This window comes from Pseudochaenichthys georgianus, chromosome 22 (assembly GCF_902827115.2).
Source record: "Pseudochaenichthys georgianus chromosome 22, fPseGeo1.2, whole genome shotgun sequence".
Lineage (NCBI taxonomy): Eukaryota > Metazoa > Chordata > Actinopteri > Perciformes > Channichthyidae > Pseudochaenichthys > Pseudochaenichthys georgianus.
Window position 1 is genome coordinate 252,992 of NC_047524.1, and position 24,537 is coordinate 277,528.

The following is a 24,537-nucleotide window of genomic DNA, read 5'->3' on the forward strand; positions in this document are numbered from 1 at the left end:
AAGTAGAGACACTACACACTGATATACACCTGAACATCAGCAGGAGAGGACTCTTTAAAGTAGAGACACTACACACTGATATACACCTGAACATCAGCAGGAGAGGACTCTTAAAGTAGAGACACTACATACTGATATACACCTGAACATCAGCAGGAGAGGACTCTTTAAAGTAGAGACACTACACACTGATATACACCTGAACATCAGCAGGAGAGGACTCTTTAAAGTAGAGACACTACATACTGATATACACCTGAACATCAGCAGGAGAGGACTCTTTAAAGTAGAGACACTACACACTGATATACACCTGAACATCAGCAGGAGAGGACTCTTTAAAGTAGAGACACTACATACTGATATCCACCTGAGCACCAGCAGGAGAGGACTCTTTAAAGTAGTGAATGTTGTGGGTCAGTGTCTCTGGTTCTGCATATATTCGCGCCCTGTGGTTAAAGAGCAGCAGCTGTGATTCATCGGTGGAAACAGGCTGTGAAACGAAACGGGAAGTGAGAGGAACGAGTGATGAAGAATTTCACGAGAAACGATTGGTTTCATCAACAAACCCACTTCATCGAGTCAGGGTTGTCCTGAGGAAAGGTCGTTCAAATATAAACGGTATATCCTCTGGAGAGCAGGAACAAGTTCATGACATTTAAGGAAATGTGGTTTTTAATTAGTTTGTATTTCTTCAATTAATGCAGCGACTACACGCTGTGGGCTTTTCCTGCTGCAATTTACATTTTATTTGTGTATTAAGTACGAGTAGTGTACCGTGACTGCATATAATAAGAAGCAGATTCTGTCGTATCAGGTCTCCATCAAAGGTATAATTATATTAATACACCAAGTATGTTTTTAAACGTGTATATGTCCCCAGTTTGTTTCCTGGGTTTAAACTCTGCTCTTAAACTGATGAAGATCTGTTCGGCTATTTCTGACTGAATACAATAGGAGGAAGTGGAAAGATCGGAAGCACACACACACACACACACACACACACACACACCACACACACACACACCACACACACACACCACACACACCACACACACACACAACACACACACACACAACACACACACACACACACACACACACACACACACACACACACACACACACACAACACACACACACACACACACACCACACACACACACACACACACACACACACACACACCACACACACACACACACACACACACACACACACACACACACACACAATTACCTCGGCTGATGCGTTGCTTCTCTCCAGACAGGATGCCAGGCGTGTCGATAATGCTGATGCTCTGGAGAACCTGATTGGGCATCTGAGAGCAGATAAACCTACACACACACACACACACACACACACACACACACACACACACACACACACACACACACACAATGAATATGTATGTATCAATATCATAACTATTTATTAATATGTAAATCTTCCCTGGAGACCTCTTAAATCTCCCAACATCAATCAAAAGAGTAAAAACACGTGAATGGAAATCCTCTTTAGTTTCCAGCTTTGTTTCAAATGAATCTAAAGGGTTGTGACGTTTGACCCAAGAGATCATCATAAACAATAATCGATATAATCTCCGTTAACGTTTTCACTTCCTCCGGAAACACTACCTGAAACCCAGAACAAGGTACGACATGTTTAAAGAAGAGCAGAAGAAGAATGTCCTATTAACCCCGTGTTGACATTTGTTAATTAGTCAAATCCATCTTTTCTGTGAGAGATGGAGAAGTCATCTCATCACTCTGCTGCATCGTTTGTGTATCTCTCGCATGAAGTATATATATATATATATATATTTTTTTATATTATAGTCGTAGCGTCTGAGTCCATTAGTCGTGACGTCGCCTTGTGTTTAGTTTCGTCACGGATCAGCGCTCTCTAATTGATTTATCATTCGTGTCTCCGCTCGCTCCATTGTTTCAGGCAGGAAGGATCCGGGTCGTTCTTCAGACGTGGAGCTCAGCGTGTGGCGAGTAATAAACCGAGTGATCACAGTGTGTGTGTGTGTGTGTGTGTGTGTGTGTGTGTGTGGTGTGTGTGTGTGTGTGTGTGTGTGTGTGTGTGTGTGTGTGTGTGTGTGTGTGTGCATCTGGAGGATGTATTGCCTGGTTGTGGTGCTACAAGAGAAGTTTGGAAGTCATAAAATATTCATGTAATAAACCATTGTTGCAATATAATATAATATATTATTATTAACCTGGTGATTTTTGAAAAACAATATTTTTGACACTTTAAATATAAATAAAAATAGAATCTAAGTTATATTAGAACCCCGTACGGTGCATTTACACATTTAAAAAATACCTTTAAAAAACATATAAGATAAATACAAATAAGAATATTCAAAAAGTATTATTGAGTATATTAATGCATTTAAAGAACAATACATAATTTAAAATACATATTTGATGTGACCTTATCTAAACACAGAGGGAGATTTTGCATTGAGAAATTAAATGAAAATATTTAAACAATATATTTCCAAGTTTTGAATCGAAAAATAAAAAAAATATCTTGATGTTTTTTTATTGGTGTAAAAAAAATACCCACTGTGTGTGTGTGTGCGTGTGTGTGTGTGTGTGCGTGTGTGTGACCTCTCCGTCACCTCTTCAATATTTTTAAATTTTAAAGTTAAATTTAGCCGGAGACCTGAGCAGCGGGGAAAAAACAGAGCGGCCGCGCCAACACGTGGTGACGCACACACACTTCCCCCTGGAAACAATAAGTGATTGTGGTTCCTCCGTCTCACCGGGACAAGGTGGGATTCCTAGTTTTAGGAATGCTTTAACTAGGAAACACGTCAGAACACTTACAAGTTAACACACGCATTTCGAGGGTCGACTGTCCACTTCCCGCTGCCACTCTAAGAAATATTTATGGACTGAGGAAATAAGTTTGGACCGGAGAGTTTTAGCTAAATATAAAACCTCGCTATGAACTTCAAGAGTGTGTGTGTGTGTGTGTGTGTGTGTGTGTGTGTTTACATGTCAGTTAGGAGTAGAAAGGCCATTTCCAGGGTGGTGAATGTTTTGAGGAAAGCAGTGACAGGAGTGTGTAAGGCTGCCAGAATCTAAAAGTGTGTGTGTGGAGAGACATCGGTCTAAAAGAGATTCAGGACGTTTTTTAAAGATCAACAAAAGAAGGATGTCAAAAAACTGTCAGAGACTAAAGATTACTTTGTTTTATGAAAGTTCTACGGATTAGTTTAGCATTTTGATTTCCCAGAGAGCATGGGGTTATCTTCCAATTGTTGTTTAGTTTGCGAAACCAAAACGGTATTCAGGGGTTTATTGTTAGCTGAAGAACATCAGAGCGTCTTCACAGATTAGAAGTCCTTTCCACCTGCGTGTACCTGTTGAGGAAGGAGTTTCCGAACGCGTTGAGCTTCCTGAAGGGTTTGTTGGGGTCGACCACCAGAGCGTTGCCGGGGACGATGCCCTCGTTCTCACCGTACATCACGGCGATGAAGCCGTCGGTGGTCGGCTCCGGACCGATCCGCATCCCGGGGAAATCCTGCTCCAACAGATACCTGGAGAGAGAGGGTGAGATAGGAGAGGACTCTTTAAAGTAGAGACACTACATACTGATATACACCTGAACATCAGCAGGAGAGGACTCTTTAAAGTAGAGACACTACATACTGATATACACCTGAACATCAGCAGGAGAGGACTCTTTAAAGTAGAGACACTACATACTGATATACACCTGAACATCAGCAGGAGAGGACTCTTTAAAGTAGATACACTACATACTGATATACACCTGCACATCAGCAGGAGAGGACTCTTTAAAGTAGAGACACTAGATACTGATAAACACCTGAACATCAGCAGGAGAGGACTCTTTAAAGTAGAGACACTACATACTGATATACACCTGAACATCAGCAGGAGAGGACTCTTTAAAGTAGAGACACTACATACTGATATACACCTGAACATCAGCAGGAGAGGACTCTTTAAAGTAGAGACACTACATACTGATATACACCTGAACATCAGCAGGAGAGGACTCTTTAAAGTAGAGACACTACAAACTGATAACTCCCCACTAGTCGGCTAAAGAAGGCGCCTGATGCTCGAATCCCTCCATGAAACGAGCAAACGTAGTGGAATCTGGGATTGTTTTGGCATTCGGCTTCAGTCCGTCTCCCCTAACCTTCCACCAGCTCACGCTACATGTTCCCACGTATCCTTTCATCTTCACAGGGACCTCGTGCCTCCTCACAGAAAAGTGAGAAAGGAAGGAAGAGACGGAGGAGGGCAGCAGTGTCTCTCACTTCCTGTTGTTGCAGCCATCAAAGAGAGGAACCACCACAGACAGAGAGAGATACCATTATTAACATGTTTTCACTGAGCTGCTGATCCCGGAGGATTCTGTTATCAGTTTGGGGAATGATCACCAGATGCTGCTGCGCGTAAGACTCGCTGAGAAGTTAGTGTATCGACTGGTGATGAAGCATCATCTTCAGAAACTGATTTTGATTGATTTGAAAATGTTGCTGACACAACAATTGATCGAACAGCCTCCTTTCCTGCATGCTTTTTGGGGGTTTCCTGTGGTGTGATATCTAGGTTTTTGTGTCTATTCTTCTATTGGCTAGCGCTCCAACACAGTACACGTGATAAGGGGTGGGACATCTAAGAGGTTAACCAATCACAGCTTCACAGGGCTGCTGATCCAGGAGGATTTCCACTGCTGTTGGGGAACTATCACCAGATGACTGAACCCTAACGGTACGTCCACACAGCAGCTTTTCAAAAATCTTGAAAAGCTTGGAGCTGGGCGTGTCTGACAGCTTGGGGATTTTTTGCGACCAACAACCAATCAGATGAATCTCCCGCCCCCGACATACAAAGCAAAAAACCCCGGGGATTTTATGCGAGCAATATATATATATATAAACTCCCCAAACAGGCGAAACCCTACCAGTTTCCCCCCCTGCCTCTGCCACCTCCTCCATGCTGGTTACTCCGGTTTGTATCCCGGTAATAGTTCTGGTCGTAAAGAACCGGGTGATTTGCTGCCGTAACTTCTCGTTTGGAATATGAGGAAATGAACTGCGGTCTGGTTCTCCCTGCTTACACGCGGTTTGATTGGCTAGCGCTTCTACTGTCAGATTTGCATAAACGTGTTTGATTGGCTGGCGCTTCCAGCTCAGCTTCAAAAGTTGAACATTGCTCAACTTTTGAATCCTCGAAATCCTGGGAATCTTCGCTTCGCTCCCCCACAATGCAGTTCGGCGAAAAGCGAGGCAAAGTGACGTCATCCCCATTCAAAGTCAACGGGCAGAGAAGCGTTGGAAGCGGTGGAAGATTCGTCTAAAGCTGCTCTGTGGACGTACCGTAAGTCCTTAAGGGGCCACTGTGACGTTACTTCCACCACGTTATAAAAAGTCACCAGAAACCAAAGTTTAAAAAAATAAATCTGATTAGATGTACTTTATAAATCCTTATTTGGGAAATTGAAAAAGGAAAAACACAGAATAAGTTAGAATACACTGAAAAAGACCAAGTTACGACTAAAATAAGTAAACATAGGATACTAAAATACATACTTTGTGCAAGTTGTAGTTTTTTAGCACTAATGCTACTTTAGCATTAGTGCTAAAGTAGCATTAGTAACCCGAAGGTCATGCAGGCATTTCTAGAGTCTCTCTGAGCTCCAGCTCCGAAGGGTCGATTGATATGAAGTGTTCATTTGACTTTTAAAACTTGCTGGGAGGATTCTTTCCATAAGAATGTGTCCAGGTGCATGTTTACACCTGAGTGTATCCTAATCCTGACCGTGCCATGGCCTGTTCTTTAGAAACACTAACTCTACTGGTTTCACTTCATCTCGAAGAAGAAGAAGAAGAATAAATATGTCGAATCTGCAATTTACTGGCAATTTTACTTCCCATGATTCATTGCATTCTTCTCAGTTCCCATGATTCATAGCATTCCTCAGGGCAGGGTGTGGGGCCTAAGTAGTGGAAGTTGGAACACACACACACACACACACACACACACACACACGAGCTGTAGCAACAATTAATCTGCAGCTTGTGTTGGACGTAAACTGATTAAAGGTCAGTTCTGCTTTGCTCGTTTGCTGCCAAAACGCACGACTGTTTGTACCTGATACATATGCAAACACAGACACAACCAGACACACACACACTCCTGACATTTTCTCTGTCCCGACTCCAGAGTCACCAGCTGAACGTAGCCTCTCGTTAGCTTACTGCTACTATTAGACACTGCGCCCACTCTGTTGCTTTCAGAGGAATAAGCAGGTCTGAAAACAAGCCCAAAGAAAGCAACACATACATGATGTTGTGTAATTTTAAACCAAAACTAAGTCCTCAGGATGACTTTAAGACGTGAACATGGGCATTTTTGTTTTGTAACATTAAATGAAAAAAAAAATATTGTATATAAAAAGAAAAATGTAAAAAAAAAAATTCCCGATCCCCGATTTTTTTCTCCCGATTCCGATCTTTTCAAAATCGGATCGGGACATCTCTAACTCCAGCGTATTGTAACGTTTAAAAGTCAAAATGCATAAAGAAGATGGATGACACATTTTTTTTGTATATTTGATGGCATTTATCCTTTATAAAACAACACTTAAACTGCCGTTAAAAGACGGTTTGTTTCATGCTTTCTGCAAATGCGCCTGAATTTAAGGTGAAGGTCAAACGGCACCATTAACAAAATCATGTTGAATCGCCTCAACTCACCAACTTGTTTCAACTGTTAAAGTTTCATTTTGGAGAAACCAGCTCGAGTGCCCTAGAATTTGAAAATACACAACCGGTGTCGGTACACGATGTGTTCGGGGTACACGATGTGTTCGGGGTACACCATGTGTTCGGGGTACACCATGTGTTCGGGGGCCGTCTCTTACCAATGACGTCACGCATTGTGATTGGCTGTACGGTAATTTACCCAGGGGTGCTCGGGGAAAATCACATCTACAGATCACGACGAACCGAAGTATTCCTATACTCCTAGCGTGTGAAAATGTTTGTGAAAAACATGAAAACGGAGCAATACGCCATTGGCTGTACGGCAACTCAAGAGGACCATCATACACGGTCAAGTTCCGAACATTTAAACATAGCCTTCATTCTTTACTTTGTCCGTTATTATATGTAGAAGATATTACTTTTTTCTCCGTGATGTTGTTTCCATAGAATCCTTTTCCGTTTCACAGAACACAAATTGGGTTATTTACATAATTATGTTTACACTACTACTCCCATACTCCTAGCGTGTGGCTGCGATGCTAGCTTTGCGGCTAGCGGTTAGCATTTTAAATGGAAATATACATCGAAACATGTTTCAGTAAAAAGAAGGCCCCACTGATCATCTACTCTCCGAGACGAGTCCAGGGATGCCTGACTTGAGTTTCTAGCACCAGGGAAAGTGGACAAAAGTGCCCCAGATCAGCCTCTTAATTTACCCAGGGCCTAGTGCTTGGCTTTGGGCATGAACATTCAGGAAACTCCCCTGAGTGTTTTATAGACAGCGTGGGTAAATTACCGTACAGCCAATCACAATGCGTGACGTCATTACGTCGTGACGTCACTGGTAAGAGACGGACCCCGAACACATCGTGTACCCCGGCCCGAACACATCGTGTACCCCGAACACATCGTGTACCCCGAACACATCGTGTACCGACACCGGTAATATAACAAGTGTTTCTGAAGTGAATTACCCACCCCACCTTTAACATTAGGTCGAGGACACTGATTAAAAGTTTCTAAAGTCTTCTCAGATGTCAAATCTTTAACGTTAGCTTTGTTCTTTATTAACGGGTTAAAATTCATTTTTTTTAATACAGAGTTGCAGATAGAGCGGTCAACCAAAAAAAAGCAACTCTCCCATTTGCTGCAATTGCACCTGTTTCTACTAGGGATGGGAACGATTAATCGAATATTCGAAATGATTCAGGTATTCGAATAATTATTCATGTATTCGAATACGAGTTATGAATATCTTTATAATTTTTTTTTTGGGAGTGTAAGTTGATTATCAAATTGAATAATTCAATGTGTATATATATATATATATATACGACAGTGCCATAGCTAACTATGTTAGGTGACGTCTAAAGGTGTGTTTTGCTCCGCTCACTGGTCCCTCACAGCGGGCAGAGCTGCAGGTGCTGATCTCTCTCTCTCTCTGTCCGGTTATACTTCACTCGCGTTTATGTCCAAATCCATCAGATCTAGTTAGTTCTAGCCAATGATACGGCTGCTGCCCCTTCCTACACGTAGATCACGCAGACTCAAACCTCATCTTAGGCCCAAATGTGGCGCAAATGAGCTCCGCAGCCGTTGCGAGGTTCCGGCGCTAACAGTTCATGAGCGTGCTCCCCCGCCCCCTGTCAACACTCGCGACACATGGCCAGCCTAAACAACAATAAGCGCTGCTTGGCAACCGTGTGTGGCGGCAAAGTACTAGACATTTTGACTGGAGAGATTTAGTTTTGCCGGTATTCAACATATTTTACCAGTCATAGTCCGGTAATTATTTACACTCTAAGAAGAGATACATTTATATATACATGCTATACTTTGCTATACCCGCAACCTCCGTTCCAGCTGAGAGGGTCTTCTCTACAGCTGCTGATTGTGAATCACCTCCGCACATGAAAGCTGTAGGCCTATAGCTGTCAAACTGTGATCACCAGTTCAATACATTTTACAAATTCAACTTGGTTTCTACACTTATTTGAACATGTATGTATTTCAAAAAGTTCTTGAAAAATAATTAAGGGGAAAAAAAAAATCCTAAAAAAAAATTGACCAAAATTTGTAAAAAAAAAAATGTTTACCCAAATTTTTTTTTATAGGATATGTACATTTCGGTTAACTGGTTAACCGTTTTTTGGGGGGTCGAATATTCGAATATACATTTGCTTTCAAATTCCCATCCCTAGTTTCTACGGAGCGAGCTACAGCACCACAATTAATCTCGAATCTTTCCAGAACCCTCAAAACCTCAACACACCAACATTACGGAAGAGAAAGCTTTGCAATCTCAGAATTCTCATTACAACAGCGTGGCTTTAATCTGCCTCTTTATGGGCCGACGTGGCTCAGGGCAGTGGATCTGTGCAGGTCACAGCTCGTCTCTGCTGTCAGAGATTCAGCTGAAAACTCACTGAAACTCGACACCTAAAAACTGACTGACATTGCACTGAATCCTGACACCATGAACACGCTCACCTGTACTCCTGCAGCCTGTCTTTATGTCATTGGTGAGCAGCAGCTTGAGGTGACAGTGCATGTCAAGATACAGAAGAAGCTGCAGTGACAACAAGCTCTACCACGCTCTTTTAATGCAGTTTTATCAGACAAAGACTTTCATCTTACATGAAGCTCAACCACTTATTTGTATCGGTTTTTTTATTTGAAGTCTGGCTGGACGTTTTGCATGTGGCACAGTCATGCCAAACTCCACTTAGAAATCTGGCTATTTAAGGCCTGCTTACTGTGTGGCATTTTACCTTTACATGTAACCCTAAGCATGAACTAAGGTCTGTGGTTAACACAAGCTAAATGAGAAGACTAAACATCACCACATCAAATATTAGCTGCCTTTAGCTTAGCGGTGGTGGCGTGAAGTCATGTGACCGTGCTGTAGTTCCTTTATAGCCCAACATTAGCCTCCTTTATCTTAGCGGTGGTGATGTGAAGTCATGTGACCGTGCTGTAGTTCCTTTATAGCCCAACATTAGCCACCTTTAGCTTAGCGGTGGTGACGTGAAGTCATGTGACCGTGCTGTAGTTCCTTTACAGCCCAACATTAGCCGCCTTTAGCTTAGCGGTGGTGACGTGAAGTCATGTGACCGTGCTGTAGTTCCTTTATAGCCCAACATTAGCCTCCTTTAGCTTAGCGGTGGTGACGTGAAGTCATGTGACCGTGCTGTAGTTCCTTTATAGCCCAACATTAGCCGCCTTTAGCTTAGCGATGGTGACGTGAAGTCATGTGACCGTGCTGTAGTTCCTTTATAGCCCAACATTAGCCACCTTTAGCTTAGCGGTGGTGACCTGAAGTGATGTGACCGTGCTGTAGTTCCTTTATAGCCCAACATTAGCCGCCTTTAGCTTAGCGGTGGTGACGTGAAGTCATGTGACCGTGCTGTAGTTCCTTTATAGCCCAACATTAGCCACCTTTAGCTTAGCGGTGGTGACCTGAAGTGATGTGACCGTGCTGTAGTTCCTTTATAGCCCAACATTAGCCTCCTTTAGCTTAGCGGTGGTGATGTCAAGTCATGTGACCGTGCTGTCGTTTTTTTTATATACCATATTGTACTTTTGATATTGTATTAACACTTCAAAAATCATTAAGTGGTGTGAATATATAGAGATTATCCTGTTGAACAAAACGTGTAGGTATCATAAACGTGTGTGTGTATCGTCTGCAATAATCGGAAATCCAATGGAAAAATCCCATTGTTTTTCATTGAACGCGCCCTACAAAATACATCATCACTTCACTACTCTCTAGGACTATTGTTAGCATCCAGCACACATGCAACAGGACACATTTCCTGCTCATCAGCTGAAGCCTCGCTCAGACTGACCTTCAGTTTAATTTCATTATTCAGCCATCAGCTCCAAAACAGGATGTGATGTCACTGGCCTGATCGAGGTAATGAAGAAATATTGATATTGATTATTATATTATATTAGCTGCAAGTACATGCATTAACGAATGCTTTGGTGTGCGTGGGATTAGTCTGCATTACTGTGTGGGTTTGAGCCCCTGAGAGTGTGTGTGAGTGTGAGTGTGAGTGTGAGTGTGAGTGTGTGTGTGTGTGTGTGTGTGCAGCTGTAACAGTGAGGGGCAGCAGTGTGTTGATCAGCTCTTTAACTCGTGACGTACCACCCTCCAGGCAGAGGATTAAAACAAAAGAAATGAATGAGTTCAGGCGACCTATGGATACAAACGTGTTTCTTTGTGTCCTGAATCTCGTGTGAGTTCATGTTTATGAAGGCCATAGGATCTTAAGTGTCACAGTTGAGAACTACTGGTAAACCAAGCTGATGTTATGAAGATAACAAGAGGCCCTATTATGCTTTTTTTTTTATCTTTCCTGTAGTGTGTGATATAAAAAGGTTTTAGTGCATGTAAATGGTCTGCAAAGGCTGAAAACTCAAAGGTCCCCACTCCGGTTTTAATACATAACTTGATCACTCATTGTTACCCAGATGACTTATTTCCGCATAATAATGGTGGAAAAGTACATGACCTTGCGGAGTGTGACATTTACTCATCTCTGTGCCAGCGGATTAATAAAAATAAACCCTTTAAAAATAACTTTAACACAATTCTTCATTTCTTCATCTTCATTAGACAATAGTTCCCTACATCAGTGCACTTGTCTTCTAATGTTATTCAACAACATCAAAAAAGCCGGATATATCAGGAATAAAAGGCCAAGCCGGGTAAATACGAAGTACAATGGTGGATCCATTACACAGAACTACCAATCCAAATAAACACACATAAAGGAAATATTAGGAAGCTCTCAATGAACACTTTCATCCCACAGACACACACATCTGAAAGGCTGTTATGATTGATAGTACTACACAGAACCTCAGCTGGTGCTCAGGCTGTCACAACGCTCTCTTAAAAAAGTTCCACAATCAAGTTAGATTTGCAAAAGTAGGTCCCATTTGTCAGATTAAACAAGGGGACAATAACACACATCTACTTTAAATGCACAATAAACCTCGAACTCAATGTTTGTATGAGCTTACCAAGGTTAAATAATGTCAAATGGATGAATCAAGCCGACCTCCATTGGAAAAGTATCCTATTTAGGATTATTGCTATTTTTGCAGAAATGTAGACAATGTAGAAAGATATTGAAGACATATTCTACCCTTTAAAGTTATAGTATCCACTTCGGCATTAACGTGATTAACCTAATATTACTTATTTTAATGATATATCAACTGTTTATGTTGCTTTCATTGCCGCCTTTACCAGAATGCACCGAGAAGGAGAGGGCAACGTTGAAATACGCAAAACAAAACTGTAGAAAAACTAATCGGATTTAGCTTAAAAAAAGTAAGCCGAATTCACCATAGAACACCTTACATTTGTTTGAAATCTTAAATGATGTGATGCCACTTATAAATCCCAATTTATTATGAAGAAAGCCTTTAATTGGCAGATTTCCACATTAGGTTTGGCATTGAGTTTCACCAACGACCGTTTTGGGGGTGTTTCCTGATCCAACACCTGATAAAGGTGGCTTTGACACATGCCGTCAAACTGTCTGGCCCACAGCCAACCTTCTGCATGAGGCAGACTGATCAAACAATACTATAACCCGTAAGTGGAGGTGAGTTCTACCTGATGAAGGTGGTTTTCCCGGTGGAGTACTGGCCCACCAGAAGCACCATGGGTTTGCTCTGGAAGTCGGCGGCCTCCAGGGCTGGGGAGTGGAAGTCATGGAAGAGGTAAGTCTCCTCCAGAGGAAGCAGCTTCTTCAGGTAGAGGCTCTGCAGACCCTCGGTCACTGTCTGGTACATCTCTCCGTCTTTGTTGCGTCCACCTTGCTCCTGCTTCACCCAGCTGAACATGCTGCGGAATCACTTTTCTCACCAATCCAACTTCCTTGTTTCGATATTTCCCAATTTTCCGGCTGTTTTTCCGACTCCTTTTCGCTCAGTTCCTCCTCCAGACTGAGCGACGGAGGGTGTGTGTGTGTGTGTGTGTGTGTGTGTGTGTGTGTGTGTGTGTGTGTGTGTGTGTGTGTGGCACCTTGGAGTCTCCACTGCTGATGTGGACACACTGCCTCCTCTGTCAATCAATGTGTGTGTGTGGTGATGTGACCGCTGCTGGTGCTTCTACCTACCTGGGGGGCACCGCCCTTCCCCCTGTGACGCAGCATACACACACACACACACACACACACACACACACACACACACACGCACACACACACGCACACGCACGCACGCACGCACACACACACACACACTCATTTGTTTATTGTAATAGAAACAGACACGGCAATTGAACTCTACAGTCTCTCTTTGTTTCCTGAATATACACCGGTTGTATATTGTTCTAGATAATGGATAGAGTTCAATGAACACTTGCTTTTGTTTTTATATACTTGAATAATATGCAGTAACTAATTAAAAAAAATACCGAAGTACTGATGCTTTATAGATATTTGTATATATTTGATTATAAAAAACTCATCGATTGTGTTGTGAATTGTAACAGTCTCAACACTTCAAGTGATAAGTTATTATGTTTTGCTTATTACTTAATAAGAATGTATAATTGCTTATAAAACATCAGTGATTGAGCAACATCCCTAGAGATTAATAAAGCTTTGTATTTTGTATTTCTCATGTATAAAGCCATCTGCTACAGTTTACAAACCATTTGAGAATGGCAACCAATCAGAAAGTGGCATTCAAATAATTGTAGTGGATTTGTGTAATCAGTAAATTTGTGTTTCGCTTTAAAGTACATAAAGTGTGTGTAGCTCATAGACTGAAGTAGCTGCAGGTCATTCCGAGCTCATCATCATGTCTCTGTGTCCTGTAGCGCCCCCTGCTGGATCATGCTTGACAATACACCATTCACATTATAAACTGCCTTTAAAGGTGGGGTCGGTCATTTTGGAGAAACCAGGGTTGCGTTCCAATAGTCCATTTAGCTTCTATTTCGTGGCTTCGCCCTTTAAAGCTATCGCTATTGGGTAATCCCACTGCACGTGTGCAGCACTGACAGATTTAATCCACGCCCACCTATGACGTGGGCCCACCTCCGGCCTCACTTCCGTATAAATAGGAAGTAAGCACGTCCAGCGCCATATAGATAGAAGTTATATTATATGATATCTATTATTATCTATTATTACAGTTTTCTATAGCGGACTACAACATGGATGTTCAATAAGAACGAGGGACTACTGTGAACTCATCGAGAGACTCTGCACCGTGCTCTGATGCTGCTGCTTTGCTTTATGAACGTGGACAACAGATAAACATATTCTTCAGGACCAAAGTTGGAATTGAAATAAAAAAGGAAAGTGAAACTTATGCTCGTCACCCTCTCCCTCCGGTCCACACAGGCCCGGTTCTACGGGGGTGCATAAGGGTGTTATGCACCCTCATTTGAAAAATGAAAAGTAAAAAAAAAAAAAAGTGAAAAAAATTACATTTTGCCTACTATTACTAACAATAGTAGTAATAATAATAATAATAATAAGAAGAAGAAGAAGAAGAAGAAGAAGAAGAAGAAGAAGAAGAAGAAGAAGAAGAAGAAGAAGAAGAAGAAGAAGAAGAATTTAGTTGAAATAAAATAAATTGTAATTGTGGTTAAATAACATTGTCTGATACATTTATTTGGTCAATTTAAACTGTAAGTAACGTTATTATGTCAGGTGTGCGTGACCTGTGCCGCTCCGAGGACAAGGTGCTGACACAGCAGTCAATGATGGATCAGAAAATGGTTAAAACAACCATCCCTTATCGCCAGCATACACTGCATCTACTGCAGGTAATAACAGTTCAGATCATGGGGACTCGCCCGACTCGCCCACAGAGGCGGAGCAGCCACAGCCGTCTTCGTTGCCCCAAACACCGCCACCCCTCGGCGACCCGCAAGTGCCAGAGGACCTCTGCAAAACAGAGCCTGCCCAGGTATATTAAAAAAGTACCCAACTCGCCTGTACAGTGGGGTGAGGCGCTCATTTTGCAGCTCATGGTTTCAAAACAGAGATTGGCTGAATATTCATGTGAAAAAGATGCCATCTTCTGCATGTAGACATTTCGGTTCAAGTACGTCAGATGCCTTCACAACAACTGGCTACAACAACTGGCGCCATGCTCTTATAGGCTACGTGATAAGGGACTGGGAAGGCATGAATCAAGCAAAGAGCACATAGATCCATAGATCTCTTCATGTTGCTCTCAAAGTGCACCAGATTGATGCTTTTAACTTCAATATTTAAAAAAAAATCTTCCCGGGGGAGCATGCCCCCGGACCCCCCCAGAGGAGGTGAGGACCCCCATAGAGGGTGTTAGGTACACTCCCCACTTATAAAAATAGCACTTTACCCCTGCACCCTCTCTAATCTCAGATGCACCCCGAGTCATTTTGTTCTGGAACCGGGCCTGGGTCCACATTAATACAAATGATCCCAATACGTATGATTGTATGAACTAAAGATCTTAAAATCAATACAAATGTATTTATTATAAACGTTAGTCCTGAACATCTATCACTGTGTATATCACCATTCAAACATCTTTTAAAAGTTGAACAAACCCCACACAGCTCAGTAAAGACTGAGATGTTGACTTTATTTGATAATTTCAGTAAAAACTAACGTTCATATTTCTCTTTTTGATTATAATACTGATGAACGTTCAAAACAAAGCACTTTGGCAACTTACCACCTATGTTTTAAAATGCTTAATAAGCACCGTAACTTTCATGATATCATTTCTCGGTCATAATAGGTTGTTTCCGTGAACGGCCGACTGTTGAGTGACGGCAAATGCTGCGTCTGCAATGCATTGTGGGGCAGCATTTTCTCCTCTCCTTTCGGTTAGGGAGGTCCAGTGGTTCCTAAGCTAAAGGAGGTTATAAAGGAAGTTTGAAACCTCCTTTCCTTTCATTTGGAGAATTGGAACGGTACTTATCATGGCTGCCACTGAGGGACTTCCGGGTCATTTCACTCCGTTAGGAAGGTTCCTAAGCTAAATGGACTATTGGAACGCAACCAGGGAGTTTTATCCTCTGACTGCATCGATTTTTGCTTTCAGGTCTCCATTTGTTTGTGTAATCTGCAGTTTGGACACTAGGTGGCGCTGCTTCCCTGTCTAATAGTTAGAGCTTCAATTATCTGAACAGACATCACAGGACAAGCTGTAGAAATAACTATTTTTTATTAAAAGACACAGAGAAAACAGGTAATAAATACAGAAAAAGGACAGAATCGGCATTTCACATCCCAATGACAGACAGTTTCATTTACACAGAGTCAGACACTCCATATTTTATTTATTTTAATCGTAGTAATGTTTGATGCCCAACTCCTCTGACAATCATCATGTTGGCAAATAAAATCGGATGACACAAAACCATACAGGTAATTTTAACCCAGAATGCATCTGTTTTTAGGTTTACATGACATGTGACTTGTTAGACGCTCTTATCCAAAGCGACTTCCATACTGTGGACAATCCCCACAGAAGCACTTTGGGGTGAAGTGTCTCAGGGACACAACGACATGCTGACTGCAGTGGGGTTTGAACCTGTGACCCCCTGATCCGAACACCAACGCACTAGTCCACTGCGCCACACACCTCCACGCATGTATGTAGGTGCACATTTGTTTTTTGCATTTCCGTGAATCGATTTTCTTATTGTTTGTAATATTGTGTTTGAATTAAAACGATTTCTTGTTGTGGAACTGAACTTTTAAAAGCCTGTTTTTTCGCTGAAGCCTTGCTGTAACTCTGTCCTTTGGGGGGGGGGAAGGGAAATAATAATACTAATTCAAGTTTAACAAAATACAGAAATTGACATGTGGGCAAAATGTACATCATGATAATTACAAAACAGGCAATGATGAAGCTTAAAAAATATGACAAAGAGAAAAAGATAACAAGGAGATTAAAGTACAAAAAAGTAAAGTACTTTTATTTTTGCAGAATGTTTTGAAATGGTATATAAGAGCAAGCTTAAAATATTCTGTTGAATAACAACATTACCTAGGTTTACTGAGCACCTTTGAATTATTTGTTGATAAAACCTCAATCATGATCGACAGACACCTTTAAGATAACATAAGTAATGAAAGCTGTTTGGTTAGACATTAAGATGATTTATAAGTTTGAAATTATTCACTTGGTCGCTACTCATTCATAAATCTGGCTGATGTTAACAACAAAATTCATTTTTTAGATATTAAAATGTATAAAATTCACCTGAAACATAAGATAACTCGCTCTTGGATTCAAGATACATAATAGTATAAAAAAACCTATCTATTTTATTTAAAGTAGCCTCCTTAATTGAACAATGCAGGAAAAGGGTGGTTCCTTTTCCTGTGTTTATTGTAATACATCTTTATAGAGAATCAAAAACACCTGACCGTTTAGTGGAAGGTGAATGATTTTGGTTACACAGATGATGAGATTGTTTTATGATTTGGTGATTTCCCAAAATCTCCTTCATTAAATAAAACATTTTTGGATATATAAACGTGTGCTTTTCAATGTTGTGTGTATTTTATATACATGTGTATTTATCAGGAATAGTCAGTATATGTGAGCAGTATATATACAGTGTGTGTGGATATTCTTGTAGGTCTACCTTGTGAGGACCGTATATTTTTACCTGCAAAGTGGGGTCTTTTTGAAAACTGAGGAATTTTGACTTGTTTTCACTCCTAAAATGTATGTTTGAGACATTAACTGTGTTTTACTTCAACGCTCGCCCATTGGGTGAAGCAAATCTGCGTAGTGGCCAAACGGTGGTACTACAACATCTGTATCTGTCTGTGATGTTATTGGACCTAAAAAGGCTTTCTTTTTGCTGAAATCTACAACTGAAATGTTGTCAGATATATGCAATGTGTATGTTTATTGGGTTGACTAGTATTTTGTGATAATGTGTTCCTTCAAAACGATAACATGAATGCTAGCTAGGTATTAGCTGGACAAAATCCTCGGTTTGCAAGTTTAAGGTTCAGATTTATTTTAGAGTAGGTTCATTTATGTTTGTATAGAAGTACAAACGTGTGTGTGTGTGTGTGTGTGTTTTCTTAGTTATTCTCTGTAAAGTCCCGACAGATGCCTCGGACCAGCTGAGGAATGAACTCGGCCAGGCCGGTGAACTCTCGGGTGAAAAAGGTGTGGCTGTCCTTCGGCTCGGACGACATCGATTTGAGGTCCTCAAGAGGCGCCCAGGCCACGCCCACTGAGTACACGGTAATGCCTGATTGGTGGGTAGGATAAAGAGGATATTTTAATAAGGACTAAACACAAACTGCTGTTGTCTTTCCTCTTTAAGAACACCAGTTAGAAATACACTACATTTATACAGTTTTGTAAATGTAACGTTTTTAAACTGTAAGTGTAAATATGCACATTGACATTGAATTCTATCTCTGTCATCGCTACGACCTCTGCTTTTACCACTCTTATTTATTTATTTGTGTCTATTTTTTACTGCAGTGAGAGTTGTCAAAGAAATGTTGTTGTATGACAATAAAGATATGTTCTATTCTATTCTACTTAAACTTTAGCTCTGGCTACTACTATACCGTACCGTCAACTGTACCGATGTTGTTGATTACGGAAAATGCTAAATATGTGATTGCAAGAAGTAAGACGGCTATTACCAGTCGAAGCATAGATGAGATTAATCAACTAATCAAAACAATAATTGCTACACACCTTGTTTCTGTGCCGCAATCGCCGGTAGCCTGACGTCATCATACGATTGGCCGTCTGTCACCACGATGAGGAAGTTACGGCCTGGTCCCATCCGCCTGAAACAACAAATGTAGTTAAACTTATTATTCAGGCAGTTTCCTTCGCTAGATATAATGAATTCTGCAATGAGAAGCAATGTTAAAAATCATTAACAAAACACTGTTATTAGGTCATATTTCGCACACTAATAATAATAATAATGGGTTCCATTTATAAAGCACTTCATATTTGAATTCAAATCCCGAAGTGCTACAAGTAGTGAGCATGAACAGTATAAATAAACATTACACAACACGGTAGAATTAATAAAAAAGCAATACAAATAAATAAAAGGGTGATAAAAATGTCTAGGAAAGGCTCTTTTGAAGAGATGGGTTTTGAGGCCTTTTTAAAAGCCTCCACGGTCTGTGGTGCTCTCATGTGGTCGGGGAGAGCATTCCACAGGCTGGGAGCAGCCGAGCAGAAGGCCCGGTCTCCCATAGTGCGGAGCTTAGTCCTGGGGGGGTTTGAGGAAATTGGAGTTGCTGGAACGGGTGGTCCGCAAGGAGGTATGGGGGGTGAGGAGTTCCTTGAGGTAGGGAGGGGCAGTTCCATGGACACACTGGTGGGTGAGGACGGAGACCTTGAATTCGATCCTCAGTTCCACGGGTAGCCAGTGTAGTGCACTAGTGTTTCTACTACAGCAGCATAGCACTAGTGCAGTATTTCTCAAACTTTTTCATATCAACGACCACTTAACCAATCGAAAAACACACAAGGACCACCTAACTCCCCAAATATCTAAAAACAATAGGCCTGCTTACACACCTCATATGAATGACAGACTCACAGATTGTTGGCTACTGAGAGAAATGCAAAATGCACCACATTTAGTACAACACAAACCTCCGCTGTGGATTTTCTAAATAAAATACAGTAAAACTATGGTTGCAGGCCCAAGTTTAGCATGAATTCAACATTAAACGCAAGTTAATTATTTACACTGTTCCATTTATTTAGCATTGTTTACGCACTCAGTCTCTGTTGCCACCTATACTAGTCATTTGAGAAACACTTTGGATTTAAAATAAATGTATTTCAAATTCTACCAATTTACCATTTACTCAAGGACCACTAGGGGTCGCTCACGGACCACACTTTGAGAAACACTGCACTCGCGGATGGATTTATTTCAGCTTGTGTTAAGAAAAACCTAAAAGCTGGTTGGATGTTTTTGTAATGGAAGAACAGTGCAATACTCAGGTGTGTTGTTACCTGAACAGGTTTTGGGTGGTGTAGCTGATGGCGGCTCCAGTGGCTGTTCCTCCGCTCATGTAGTGGATCCTCTGCAGGGCATTCATGGTCTCGTCTTTATTAGAGTGATCAAACAGGCCGAACTCCAGCCGCTGATCGTAGGTGAACTGCACCGCACCTGGACACCCAAAACACAAGTCCATCAGCCAATCAGATCATCAATTGATCAATTAGTTAAATTATTTTTGATTCTGTGAAGCTGACCAACGCGAGCTCCCACGTCTGAGATTTCAAAGCTTCTGGCGATTCCTCCCAGGAAGTCCAGGACGAGCTGGAAGTTTGAATGCCCGACGCTGGAAGAACCGTCGATAAGGAACCCGATGTTCACTGAGTTGAAGCAGGTTTTACCTTAAAAAACACACATGTATTTTACACATCTTGGCCTATCAATCAAGTTTTTACCAACATGAAATCTGCGTATCTGCAGGATATTAATTTCACAAAGATAATGATTTCTCCATAGTTATTTTTAATGACTTCTCCAAACAGATTTTGCAACAGAAATGTACAGATCACTCCACAGAAATTATAAGATTTCTGCGATCTCCGAATGTCCCTTGTTTTGGATTCAAGTGGTTGGGAATAACTGTTAACATGAGTTCCCTGGTGATGTGTTGTTGTGTCTTACTGCAGAGCAGGCTGTCCAGCGAGCAGAGCTTCTGAGCGAGAGGTTTCACGTGTTTGGTGGTGCTGAACCAGCTGGTGATCGAATAACTGAAGAAACCGTTGTCTTTGCACACCGCCTGCAGGACGAAGAGACAGACTGCTGTTACCGAAACATTTTATATACTGTATATTGACACCAGTACCATCGACAGTTTGTTATCTCCCGTCACAAAAGCATGATTGGCTACAGTAAGATGACTGAGAGGACAACTTTACTCATGATGTAAAAAGTCGTCTTTACTTTGTACGTGGAAAACAATATGCTGTGTCATGGCTTAACCAGAGAAAAAAATAACTCTGACTAACAGTTCAATAAGAACGAAAATGTCACTAGTCTTTGGTCAAATGAACTGGACGTTAAGCATTACAATGTCAAGGGCAACGTGTTTCCGCTGCACTATTTCTTAATGCTCTTAATGCCTTTCAATGTTGTAAAGCACTATGAATTGCCTTTTGTTGAAAGCTGCTTTATAAATAAACTTGCCTTGCCTTGCACAATAATGCCAATAACAAGCTGGACTTAACAGACGTGGTGCTTTAACAAAACTACTGAAAATAATCTCTTTTCCCATGATGCTTTGGGAGAATACACTTACAGGAAGTTTGATAAAAGTAGAAGCAATATATCTTCTAGTAAAATGCCTACTTTTATTTTAATATGCATTTTTTATGTTCTGTTTCTACTTTCTATCAAAACAGTTTCTTGTTTTCTTTTTAGTTTTTGTCTGTTTTTTCACTTTTTTAGTGCTTTGGTTGTGTGTAATTATACGAAAAAATAACTAAAATGATGGATCACCGTATAGATCTAACTGATAATGATTGTGTAACATAATTACTTTGACTGAAAAAAGCATCTATTTCACAGAAGATTTTTTTTTTTTTTTTGTAGATTCATTCATTCACTCAAAGGTCGTGCCCACCTTCGTCATGAAGTCCTTGTCCCGCACCATGGCGAGCTCCTCGGCCGCGGGTCTGGCCACAGACACCAGGAAGACGTTGATCCCGGACTCTCTGGCCAACATGGCCGCCTGCTCCAGGTCATCCGAAGGCCAGCCGTCCACCAGCACCATCATGACCCGAGGGTGCCCCCGCCGCGCCCCGTTCTCCTGGCTGAAGAACGTCTCCGCTGTGTGCATGATGGCCTTACCTGCAGGAGGACAACAACAAGACAAGGAACAAGGTAAAGAGATATCATCTAATTTTTATTTATTTTTTAAAGATGATTTGGGCCAGATTAGCCTTTATTGGAGATGACGGTGTTGAAAGGGGGAGACAGAGTCGATGACATGTGTACATGGTTCCAGGCTGGATTTCCCAGCGTCCCTATACATGGTCTATAGCTCTACCAGGTGAGATATATGGCGGCCCAACATCATTTAATTGCATTTCAGCGACAGAGGTGCTACAGAAGCGCTGTAGTTAATGAAAGTTATGTTAAATAATTGTTGTGTTATCATGAGTAAGTGCTATTTATTTTTAATTTGTTCGACATACCGGTACATCTCTCTGATCTCTTTGTATTTCTATCAGATTGTTAAATTAAATTTGTGTGGCAGGGGGAGGCCGTTAGCCTAGCTTAGCACAAACAGCTATCAAGACTTTCTTTCATAATGGCCAACGCAGACTTTATTATAAAGTGTGTGTGTGTGTGTGTGTGTGTGTGTGTGTGTGTGTGTGTGTGTGTGTGTGTGTGTGTGTGTGTGTGTGTGTGTGTGTGTGTGTGTGTGTGTGTGTGTGTGTGTGTGTGTGTGTGTGTGTGTGTGTGTGTGTGTGTGTGTGTGTGTGTGTGTATTACCTGTGTTGGTGTCTCCTCCCAGGTAAGCCAGCTCTTTGATGGCAAACAGAAGCTCTTTAGGCTGAGTGTAGTTGGTCAGTAGGAACTCGGTCCTCGGAGAATCACTGCACACAAAATCCAGGAAAAAGACACGTACACTTCACCGACAGCAACGCTTAGCATTATTAAAGATATATCTATCAGACTACATATCTTTAATCAGGTTGATAATTGAGTTTATAAAGTAGCAAAACATGGAATAAACATTTATATAGTAGAGTACTACAGTAGAACCTTGTTCCAAAGTAAAGTACTTTGTAAATTCTAATTGATTTCTTAAATAAAGCTAATTTAAGTTTCATCTCATTTAAATTGTATCCGCCGTAGTAAAAACTCTTATGTCTCAGTAATTTTTATTTTAGGTTTAATTTAGTGAAAACCTCATACTCGATATATTTTTGAAAAAAGGGTTTCTTGAACTATTTGGTTGATTTTCTTACTTGTTCCATTTTGCGGGAAATCTCTTATTTCATACCGAATATATTTATAGTGTCTGTGTGTCTGACCTGGCCTGGATCAGTCCTACGTGCGGTCCCGTTGGTCCGACTCTCAACATGGCCGCCAGTTTGCTGATTAAGTTTTTCTGCAGGTTGAACCTCCGCTGCCCGATGTTTTTACTGCTGTCGATCACCATGGCGATATCCATCGGACAGTCTGCACACACACACACACACACACACACACACACACACACACACACACACACACACACACAGACATTGAGGTAAAAGTAGTTGAACAATCTTAATTAATTTTCGATCAAACGTCGTGCAACAAAAACTCTACAAAAACAAACTTTATACCTTTATTTCCACCTTTCAGAACTTTCTTCACTGATGGCTTCTTCAGTTTCTTTGCTGCAACACACACACACACACACACACACACACACACACACACACACACACACACACACACACACACACACACACACACACACACACACACACACACACACACACACACACACACACACACACACACACACACACACACACACACACACACACACACACACACACACACACACACACACACACACACAGCTTTAAGTCATGCCTACCAATGCCCTTCAGCTGTGAGTATTTACAGTACTTCACTGGATACTATCAGTAGTATATAATGATGTGTATTTATTACCTGGCTTTGCAGCTACAGGCAGAGCGGTGGCAATGGTTTCACTGGTCAACTCCAGTGGGACACTAACAGCCTCTGGATACACACACACACACACACACACACACACACACACACACACACACACACACACACACACACACACACACACACACACACACACACACACACACACAGAGAAAGAGAGAGAGAGAATTAGTTGTGTACATTTACTAAAATGATGGTATAATTGCTTCATTTCAGTGAACACGTTTCCCAGTTTTTCCTATATATAAAGATAGTTTTGATAATTAAAAGTATAATACTATATATTTGTTTATCCCTTGAGTTACAAAGGCTTGACGAGGAAAAAAATAAAGTTAAGTATCATCCAGATACAGTATAAAGATTTAAAGAAGTTGCATTTAATGCCTTTTTCCACTTTTTTTCCACTCCACATCGAGCTGTTAACCCACACAAACATATAGTATGTGATAAACGTTATGTCTATTTATAAGTGTGTACATTGAGAGCAATGGCAAAAAATAAAGTGGATTCTGGATTTGCCACCATATACCAATATGACGTCTTCCAATACCTTGTTACTTTGAACCAATAATCCAAAAAACAACTAATTCCACCGCAATAGACAATCAAAACATCTATCAACAAAAAAGAATAATTCGGAAACGGCTCCACCTACCGGTGAGGCTGAAGGAGGCGGTCCAGCGGGACAGGACCTGTGATTGGATGCCGTGAGCGAAGGAGCTCATATAGTTCTGTTGTCCATGAAGCCTGTTGACCCGGACGGGGCCGCCGGACGGACCCAGAAGCCCCCTGCAGAGCAGAGAGGTTCAAAAATATAATCAGGATAAGTATAGTTCCAGTAATCCAAAATTCAAAGCTTGACTCGGACAAAATACGTCTCAGGATAGTTTGTTTTTTACTTACACAAAAAGGTATCAAATACAAACACATATTCTCTCAGGTCAAAAAACGATGTTTTCGGTGCTTCCTTCTCCTTCTCACACACCAATCACCAGCAGCTGACGTCGGCTATAACGTCTCGTAATCACGAACAGCTGCGGTCGTCTATGCCGTTAATTTCACA

At 41.3% G+C, this 24,537-nt stretch overlaps 2 protein-coding genes across 3 annotated transcripts in view; both read right to left on the minus strand.

The window, feature by feature from the left end:
* Window positions 1–12,865, minus strand: part of ehd4 (EH-domain containing 4) — a 48,493-nt gene extending 35,628 nt beyond the window's left edge. Inside the window, exons 1-3 of the mRNA XM_034111643.2 lie at window positions 12,399–12,865; window positions 3,380–3,556; window positions 1,240–1,337 (exon numbers count right to left, since the gene is read on the minus strand). Coding sequence (XP_033967534.1) covers window positions 1,240–1,337; window positions 3,380–3,556; window positions 12,399–12,628 — 505 coding nt within the window. The 5' untranslated portion in view covers window positions 12,629–12,865. The remainder of the gene's footprint in view (window positions 1–1,239; window positions 1,338–3,379; window positions 3,557–12,398) is intronic.
* Window positions 12,866–15,944: 3,079 nt separating this feature from the next.
* Window positions 15,945–24,537, minus strand: part of coch (coagulation factor C homolog, cochlin (Limulus polyphemus)) — a 16,376-nt gene continuing 7,783 nt past the window's right edge. For both annotated transcript variants that reach the window (XM_034110921.2, XM_034110920.2), the window contains exons 5-15: window positions 24,130–24,263; window positions 23,451–23,522; window positions 23,114–23,167; window positions 22,817–22,964; window positions 22,272–22,375; window positions 21,397–21,623; window positions 20,439–20,553; window positions 20,015–20,158; window positions 19,772–19,928; window positions 18,479–18,573; window positions 15,945–18,017 (exon numbers count right to left, since the gene is read on the minus strand). In XM_034110921.2, coding sequence (XP_033966812.1) covers window positions 17,845–18,017; window positions 18,479–18,573; window positions 19,772–19,928; window positions 20,015–20,158; window positions 20,439–20,553; window positions 21,397–21,623; window positions 22,272–22,375; window positions 22,817–22,964; window positions 23,114–23,167; window positions 23,451–23,522; window positions 24,130–24,263 — 1,423 coding nt within the window. In that variant the 3' untranslated portion in view covers window positions 15,945–17,844. The remainder of the gene's footprint in view (window positions 18,018–18,478; window positions 18,574–19,771; window positions 19,929–20,014; window positions 20,159–20,438; window positions 20,554–21,396; window positions 21,624–22,271; window positions 22,376–22,816; window positions 22,965–23,113; window positions 23,168–23,450; window positions 23,523–24,129; window positions 24,264–24,537) is intronic.